Source organism: Pipistrellus kuhlii, unplaced genomic scaffold, assembly GCF_014108245.1.
Source record: "Pipistrellus kuhlii isolate mPipKuh1 unplaced genomic scaffold, mPipKuh1.p scaffold_m20_p_10, whole genome shotgun sequence".
Taxonomy (NCBI): Eukaryota; Metazoa; Chordata; class Mammalia; order Chiroptera; family Vespertilionidae; genus Pipistrellus; species Pipistrellus kuhlii.
The window spans coordinates 51,889,625-51,898,922 of NW_023425405.1; the positions used below are offsets into that span (position 1 = coordinate 51,889,625).

Sequence of the window (9,298 nt, forward strand, 5' to 3'; positions counted from 1 at the left end):
TGGGGCGCGTTCCTGGGCCAGGGGTTCCCGGGGAGCCCTCCCTCCGCGGCTGCCCCTTCCACCCCCGGGAGCCTGCCCCGCGGCGGACAGCCCCGGCGGGGGTGCGCCCAAGGTGGAAAGCCCGGCGCAGCGGCCCCGGGAGCCGCAGCCCCGGCCCCGGGGGCCGCAGCCCTGGACTCGGAGCCCCGGGGATGCGGGTCCGCGATGATCCTCGCGCGCCGTCGGTAGCCGCCACCGAGGGCGCTGGCATTTCACCCGGGACAGTGTCCACCCCAGCCCCTCTCCCGACCCCCCGGGCGCCCTCGAAGCTGGGTCACACGGCCATGGGGTCCCCCGCCTCCAAGCCCGCCCCTTCCCCCACCGTTCCCTCGGCGTTACCTAAGGCGCCGAGAGCGAGCACCTGGAGCGGCCCCATGTCCGTGCCGTGAGCCGAGGGCGCCCGGCGGCGGAGGAGCGATCGCCGAGCCGCCTGCCCGCGTTCCCGGGTTCCTCTATGGAGAGGTCGAGGGGGGGAGAGAGAGCAAATGTTCAGAGAGAGCAGAGGGGCCCTTCCATTTCCTGCCTCTCCCGCGGAAGCGGGCGGCGGGAGGGGAGCGGGTGGGGAGGGGAGCCGCGGCCACTCAGCGGAGCTCACCCGGCGGAGCGGAGGCTGTCCGGGCGGCCGGCCGGAGCCAAAGAAGGGAATTGGGAAGTTTGGCGCTGGGAGGCCGGGGAGGCGCCGCCGCTCATGCGCGATTGGAGAGCCGGCGGAGGGGGCGGGCAGCGAGGGGGTGAGGTCCCACCCTCCGGGGGCGCTTTTGTTTTAAGGGACGCGCCTGCAGGATTAGGTCCCTCCCCGTCCCCTGTGCGGGGCTGTCACCGGCCGTGCGCCCCCAGCGGTGCGCAAGGGGTGCCCGGGAGGTGGTGGCCCGGGAGGGGGGGTGTTCAGGTCGCCAGGCTCGGGGGTGGGGGTGGGGGTGGAGGGCAGGGGAGGGGAGGAGAGGTGGTCGGGACCTCCGGGGCACTTGTGCAATTTGCATTGGTAAGGAGTGAGTCACTAAAAGATGCCCAAGGCTACTAACCCTTGCACAGAGCTTTGGGGAAAGGCGGGTGGGAAAGCTTTAGTAAGGGTCCTCTTGTCAGGCTAACTCCTGAGGAGGAGGAGAGCCGTCCGGTGTGGGTATCACGGAGCCTGGGCCCGGCGGGATCTCTGCCTTCGTGGGAGGGAAGGACACTGCCCTTCTCTATGCCGCCTGTGCGCACGCATGTACCCAGGACCTGCCCAGGTGGCCACCCGTCGGACTCGGCTTTTTAAAATGCGCCCCTTCCTTACACCTAGATGGTGGCTCTAATTCAGATCGTTTCTCCAAGGACACTGTGGTTAAGCGACGCCTTTACCCATCCCACCTGGACAGGGGCGACTCAGCCACGGAGCTGGAGGGCTCCCTCCTGAGTGTTACCTCTGAGCACCGTGGGCCGTAATGAGGGGGAGAGAGGGCCATGAATGAAGGCTCTCAAAGGACACCACGTGTGGCCGGTCTGGTTAAACAGGGGCAAATGGAAGCTCACTCAGCGCCTGGGGGTTGGAGACGGAGGAGAGGCGCCTTTTTCCAGAATTAGCCTCATTCCGCTGCCTTCGTGGATGGAGTTAAGGCTTAAGGTTTCTTGACCCTGCTCTGGGCCGAAGAGAGACGTGCAGTTAGTTGCTAGTCCAGTTAGGAGATGTTGCTTGTTTTCTGATTAAATCACCCCAGGAAGAAGGTTTATGTGGCCAGCTGGTCAGTTTTTAACTTAGCTATAATGAACGAGGGCCCAGGAAAGTTTAATCATTAGACCATACAGTAAGCTGCTTAATGAGTTTTATAAACATGCTTCCCATCGAGGGGGGCAGGAGCCTCAGGTCTCAGCGACGCATTAATTATTCACCAAATCAGCAGTTGCCCCGCTGCAGCCTCTGACTTGCTCTGGATCCTAGGTGGTGGCTGGCTGGGCAGCCCGGAGGCCGCTGGGAAAGCAGGTGCTGTTGTGGGGGGGTCTGCTGTTGCAATGCAGGGCCTTCAGAGCGTCATTAAAAGAAAAATATTAAAAGGCAAACCTTTCCCCCTCGCCAGGTGTTCACCCATACACATTGCAAGCATGGTTCAGCTCTGCCTCTTTCCCCAGGCTGGCCTCTGCTCTCACAGCAGCTGAGCCCTCCTGGCTACATGGCAGTGTGTTTCTGTCCCTGCTCAGTGTCTTCTCCAACGGCCAAAGATTTCCTCACCTTCCCCCTGCACTCCTACTTCACTCCGTAGTAAACAACACTGCTAAGAAAATTAGGTTTGTTGTTGATTTTTGTTGTTTTTGGATGTGCTAGTTTTCATGTATGACACTCACCCTCTGCCCACTCCATCTATGAATTTGTCCATCTTTAGTCCCATCTTTATCTTTGGGGCTTCTGTCCTGGAAGTGTGTGCCCTCATCTCACCTGAGAGTAGTGTCCTCACACACAAACTATCTTAAGGGGGAAAATCCCCCAAACCTGCCTTCATCCTACATACCTTCTTCTTTCCTCTTCTCCTGCCTTTGCCTTCATACCCAGATTCTTAAAAGGATAATCAGCACTTACTGTTGCCTCCTGCTTTTTCCTCCTCCTTCTTATTATAATGACTTCCAGCTCTCCAGTGGTCTCGGTAATTACCACTGACCCTCCAGGTGCCAAATGCCATGGGCATTATCCTATTGGATCTCTTTGCGGCATATGTTTTACAGGGTCACTCCCTCCTTCCTGAGAGTCCTTTTTCATTGGCTTCTAGGACACAATTCCCTCAGGACTGTGACTCCTCCTCTTCCACTTCTTTTTCCCTTCTCTGAACCCTCAAACTTTGGTGCTCCCCAGGGCTCTCTCTCCAGCTTCTTTCCCCTCTGCACACTTGCATCCACACCCAGGGTCTCCACCACCTTGGCCTTGGGCCTCCCCACATGGGTAACTCTAGCTTGTAGTTTGCTTGGAATGTACATTCAGTTTCTAATTCAGCCTCCTGAATATCCCCACTTGCATGACCCATAGGACATGTTATAAAATGGAACTCATCTCTTCATTCACCTCTCACGGAAACAAAATGTGTTCATTTGTTTCCCATTGCAATGACTGGCACTACAATCCACTGCTCAGCTCCAGGCAGGAGCCCGGGAACAGGACTGGCGGTAGGATTTGTAGGGTGCAGTGCAAAATGAAATGGAGCATAGGGGGCCCAGTGTTCAAAACTGAATGATTTCACTATGGCGTCAGCAGAACCCTGGGAGACTGCACAGATCGCATGCCTTTTGAAGCAAGCCCAGCTTGGGAATCATGCCTACCATCTCCTTCTCCTTCACTGCTTTCCACCCATCCCCAGGTGCAGTCATTTCTGCTGTGTTAGCAACTAATCACCAGGTCCTCATTGCTCCAGCCTCATTGCCTAAGTTTAGTCCTTCCTCATGTCCCCAAGCCCACAGGAGTCCCCTCTCGGTGCTCCTATTTCCGAACTCTTCCCTTCTCCAGCCGAATCCTACATAGCATTGCCAGGAGATTTTTTCAGAGGCACAACTTTTGATCAGGTCGCTCGCTTGTTCAAAAGCTGTCAATGTCGTCCCTCTGCCCAGGCGAGCTTCCTGGCATTCCCTAGACATGACATACTCTTTGCATCTGCATTTCTTTCTCTGCTGCACGAACCCTCTCTGACCTCATCAACATAGTAAACTACAACGCACCTTTGAAGCCTCCACCTAAACATAACTCTCATCCTGCCTTCTACCAGCACATTGCAAAAGCCTGTTGTAGCATGAATGACATAATGCTGCAACTATTTTCTTACGTCCTTATCTCCCCCCATAGACAGTGAGGCGAGGACAAGTACTGCGAGACATTCATTTGTGCATAAACATTGCCTGATGGGACATGAGGCACTTGGTAGATACTCAATAACCGTTTCTTGAATAGACGTAAGTAAAGAGCAGTTTCCACGTTTTAAAAAAAACGTTCTTAAATGTTCACTTTCTACCTTGCACGAATTTCTAGTCAAGGAGAAAAAGAAATCAACAGATTTGAGTTTATTTTAGGAATACTCTCAAATTTCACTCATGAACAAAGTCTTTTATTTATTTATTTATTATATTTCATGCGGCTTCCTATGCTTTCTGAAGACATTAGAGATTCAGGAGGAATGAATCACTTTTGTTAGTAAAGCCCATCCAGGCTTTTACTTCTGCTGACATGACTCTCTGCTCCCCACGTGTACTTACCTGGCACTCCCTGGAGTCTTTACCTCGGAGTTCCGTAGAATTTTGGATGGCAGGTGGGATTGCAAATTGTTGGCTGTTTGTGGCAAAGAATGTGAACAGTTATCTCCCTGAGGCATTCATTTTGTTTGAGAGAAAAAAAAAAGAAAAAAGAACTGCTTTCAAGGTGACCTTCACACAATCTTAGAATGCCTTTCAAGCATCTCACTTAAAATGATGGCCCTCGCTGGTTTGGCTCAGTGGATAGAGCGTCAGCCTATGGACTGAAGAGTCCTGGGTTCGGTTCCAGCCGAGGGCACATGCCTTGACTAAAGTAGGAAGGGCATAGAATTTTAAAAAGTTCAAATACTTTTCAGTTCACAGATAATAAAATTTAAGGCCTTTAAAAATAAGAGTTTTTGTTTGTTTCTCTGGTCACCTGTTGTCATCTATAATAGTTATATTCACAAACTTTAAAAATTTGTATAATTAGAAGTTTAAGAAATTATTAAAGCAATTTACTATAAAATATTTTTTAAAGTTCTTTTTTTTTTTATCTAAGCTATATGTTTGGACAAAATACATCAGCATCTAAAATTTGAGGTGTGTTTAAGACTGCTTTTTCTTTTAAAATGTTTATTGAAAATTACCAATATCAAGTTGAGTAGGCAGCTACACTCAGTGGTTGATAGTTAAGTTTTAGAAAAACTTTTAATTAAACTCAGTTCATCTCTTATAGAAACCCACTTAAAAATGTATTTTAAAAATTATTTTGAAAGTTTTATTTTGGCTGATGGTGCTACTTTCATCAGCATTGTACGGATGCTGAAATCCAGTTAATAGTCAGATGAGGAGAAAGAACTTCCCATATTCTAATATTTTAAATTGTAAAAATCCTTCTTTACTCCACTTTTTTTAATCCAGATTCTGTCTTTCTCCATTTGGAAGGTCAAGTTCAGTCCTTGACACAGCTCCACATGAGTTTATAGCACATAATAGGTCCTTGGGATAGATTTATTGAATGAAAAAGTATTTCTTACCCAACCTATATTTTCAACCTAGGCAGTATCTTTGTACCAGAGGCTTGAAGTGATAGTCTTATCTACTCCCTTGCTGCAAACCATAGTTCTGGGTTGTTAATTATTACCTAGGGTGATCCAGGAAACTGACTTTAATTAGCAAGCTAAGCACCCGCTACTATTTATGGCTTGTCCTGAGAGTGGATCCTAATTCTCAATCCGGGATTTTTACCCTGAGAGGATGGGTTCTTTGGTCAGAAGTGATGGAAATGCTGGTAAAAGTCATCTCTTCTCAAATATCAGCAGTTCTGCCTGATCTCCCCCAGCCATGATGTCCTTGGCCTTCTAGAAGAATCAGCTCTACAGCAGCAGTTCCTCTAGAAGCGTAAGATGCTCTACTGGAAAGAGAATTTCTCTGACCACGGCAGCTGCACTTGCTGCTGCCAAGGCTGCTAATCAGGTTTATGAACGCCAGCCCACCCAGAGCCGGCACGGTGTTATCACACACCGGAAACAAGTCAGCACTGGGCTCACTCCCGGATTACGTGCTGTTTTATTTACTGCCAGACACTATGTTTGCCAGACAGAGATTTTGTAGGATGTGTTTGCGCTTTTCTTTAATTTTTTTTTTATAATATATTTTATTGATTTTTTACAGAGAGGAAGGGAGAGAGAGAGAGAGCTAGAAACGTCTATGAGAGAGAAACATCAACCAGCTGCCTCCTGCACACCTCCTACTGGGGATGTGCCCGCAACCAATGTACATGCTCTTGGCCGGAATCAAACCCGGGACCTTTCAGTCCACAGATGGACGCTCTACGGCTGAGCCAAACCGGTTTCGGCTGTTTGCATTTTTCAAGATGGCTAATGCAATGCTGCTGTTAACCTCTACAACTAAGTGATTTCTTGGTGACCCTATTTAGAAATCATGGAATAGGGAACTGACAATTCAGTCACCTACTCGAATATTCCAGGTGGTGATAAACACCACTCTTTGGTTGACCTCTGACCTTGGGAACTCCATCTACCTACCCAATTAATACCTTAAGCCTTAGCAGCAACATCTCTCTTCATTCTTTAACGTTTGTTGAGCATTTACTATGTGCCGAGCACTACTATGGATGAATGGTTTATATTCTACATTTAGAGAAGGCCAGGGTTATCTTAAATGTATTATATACTGTTGTTAAAGATCAACAGGGCTAAAGTCTAGGATAAAGAAAGAACATTATAATTTTCTATTCCTATATAAACATAAATGTATAAATACATGAATAAGCAATGATAAAGTTTTAGGAGGAGGTATGGCAAGTGGATAATAGAGTAGGTACTTTAAGGGAAAGTACAGGAATTTTGTTTGGGATGGAGGTTAAAGGGGACTCTTGCCTTATCTGTAATGTTTAAACTTTGTTTAAATAAGGTGAATGTATTTGTCTACAACTGGTGTAACTAAAAATAAAAATTCCAACCAAAAGTCATTTTGAAGTATAAATACTTGTTATTCTTTGAATAAGGCACACTATAAATGTTGACTATGTCTGGGTTCTTACCTTGAAATACACATTTAAAGACCTATGGGATTAAATTGGTTATTTCTAGTCACTAGTAGGTTTACTGAATGGCACGACAAGGCACTTAAACTGGGCCCATGTTTACATTTCTGTGTGCCTCAGTTTCCTTATCTGTGAAACAAGCACAAAGTCCAGGTACCGTAGCACTCACTCTATAAAGCCTCTTTGAAATATGACCCCTAAGTAACCTCTCAGCTCTGTATTCTCAGCTCCCATCCTCCCATCCTCACCAAGCTCTAGCCCTGATATGCTCACCATTCTCAAAACCCAAACCCTGTTTTTTTGACTCATCCAGTTCTTTCTGTCTAGAAGGCCTTCTCCCTCTCTTCCCCCAAGCCAGCTTTTACTTACATTCAAAGTCCACCTCTATGATACTTCATATATGTAACCTCAATTCCTCTGCCCAGGTACAATACTTGGGCATACACCTATTGGAGAAGGTCTTCTAGATCTTTCTAAAACAGATATGCAACCTACCTCTGGCAGTCTCTGCTGTATCCCAGCACCAGGACAACACATGGGTTGAGCATCGACCCATGAACCAGGAGGTCACATTTTGATTCCCAGTCAGAGCATGTGCCCAGGTTGCAGGCTACATCCCCAGTAGGGATTGTACAGAAGGCAGCCAATCTATGTTTCTCTGTCATGTTTCTCTCCCTTCCCCTCTCTCTCTCTCTCTCTCTAATCAATAAAATCATTAAAAAATTTTAGGTATGCAATGAATATTATTCATATATTTTTTAAATGTGCTAAGTTGTAAGTACCCTGAGAGAATCCTAATTCCCCTAGCACTGAACACAGAGCCCAGCAGATATTTGCTGACTGATGCTTTTAGTAAATGCCGGGAACTATGCTCTTTGTGCTCTCAGGAGAGAAAACATTCACAGGTACTTCTTTAGCTGAGATGAGTCATCCCCAATGCACAATAGTGCTTTGAAAAAGCAGATAGCATGTTTAATTTATTTCCTGGGAAGTACAAAAAGAGGAGCAGTTTGCTGTGATTTAGATACATGAGATACTGATATATACAATGTTAACCAACCTGCCAGGAACTGCTTGGCACTGTAACATACATGAGGATTACCAAGAAGTCAACGGCACTTTCACAATCATGTGAGAAGCTGCAAGGTGGTAATGATAACGGTCAGTAAATGTCCCCCAAGCCTTGTGACCTCAAATGTAATGAGGTTCATGAAGGCACTAGCATAAGTGATCACTGGGAGGGTAAAATTGTGCCTTTCTAAAGACCAATCTGAAATGTATTAAAGTTTAAAATACACTTAGTGGCCAGACTATTATGATCTCTGAATGCATAATAATCTGGCCACTCAGCACATATATATATATATTAGAGGCCCAGTTGTCTAAAAAGATAGGGCCTATTTCTATGATATAATGGGGAAAAGTGAGCTCCAACTATGAAAAGTATATATATGTATATTTTAAAAAATATGTCTGATTTTTTTTAGAGAGATAAGGAAAAGGGAGAGACACATCAGTCAGCTGCCTCCTGCATGCCCCCTACTAGGGATTGAGCCCACAACCTATGAATCTGTTGAAAAGTTCACAATTTATAGGAACATGAAGAAAACACCACATTTCTATTAAAAAACCCTGTATGTTTTGATTAAGATGTTTGATATAAATTGTGGGACACTTGCTTTGCCTAACAGCCCACTCAGTTGGCAGGCTGAATCCGAGGCAGGTTGGGAGAGCAGCCGAAGGCTTCTAGAGCGGCCAGTCTGTAGCCATAGTGAGTACAGCTGAAGGGCAGGTGTAGGTTCAAGCGATGACCCGGAAGAGAAGCGAAGAGCCGATGGCTGAGCAGGTGGTTAGAAACGTTCTGCTTCGGCTGCTTTATGTTGGAGGGGGAGTGGGGAAGCTCCTCCTTCCATCCCATCCCAAGGAGCTGGGAGAAACGGGGTTGAGGGCAGGCAGCTTGGTGCTAACAGCCTTAAAGCTTATGATGGAAAAAGCCTGTGAGGACTCTGACCAACGTTTTTAAATTCTTCCCTTTTCTGAAGTAGCAGAATCAGTGATGGGAAAGAATTTTTAGTTAGAAGCATCAAGTGAATGAAAACAAATGTTCTATGCTAGTTTGGTTTTGGCGAGGCAGGGGCATGAGGTGTGTGGGAGGAAGAGAGTGTGTGCATGTGCCTGCGTTTGTATGCAGGGGGGTTTAATTGAACTAATGTGGTTAACGGCTAAGAATTACTGCAAAGCCTACACATTACGGTTGCATTTATGTAAATTTTGCATACATCTTAAGTGCATATAAACACATGCCTTTATATATATAAAATGTTTTCAAATGTGTCCTTTCATGTTGTAGGCTTAGCCACTTAACGCAATTGCTTATTCCTAGACAAAGCCTGCTTGGAGGACAAGGAAAGGCTTCCTTCAGAGTGGCTGGGTGAGCTCTGACGGGAAGTATAGCTGCTGCCCATCTGTGAGGCCTCAGCCTCCATGGGGGAGTGGCTCACCCTAACA

The 9,298-nt window shown here is 47.1% G+C and overlaps 1 protein-coding gene across 1 annotated transcript in view; it reads right to left on the bottom strand.

Annotated features, from left to right (window-relative positions):
• Window positions 1-744, bottom strand: part of LAMB1 (laminin subunit beta 1) — a 65,272-nt gene extending 64,528 nt beyond the window's left edge. The window contains exons 1-2 of the mRNA XM_036429749.2: window positions 635-744; window positions 379-491 (exon numbers count right to left, since the gene is read on the bottom strand). Coding sequence (XP_036285642.2) covers window positions 379-491; window positions 635-729 — 208 coding nt within the window. The 5' untranslated portion in view covers window positions 730-744. The remainder of the gene's footprint in view (window positions 1-378; window positions 492-634) is intronic.
• Window positions 745-9,298: the final 8,554 nt, after the last annotated feature.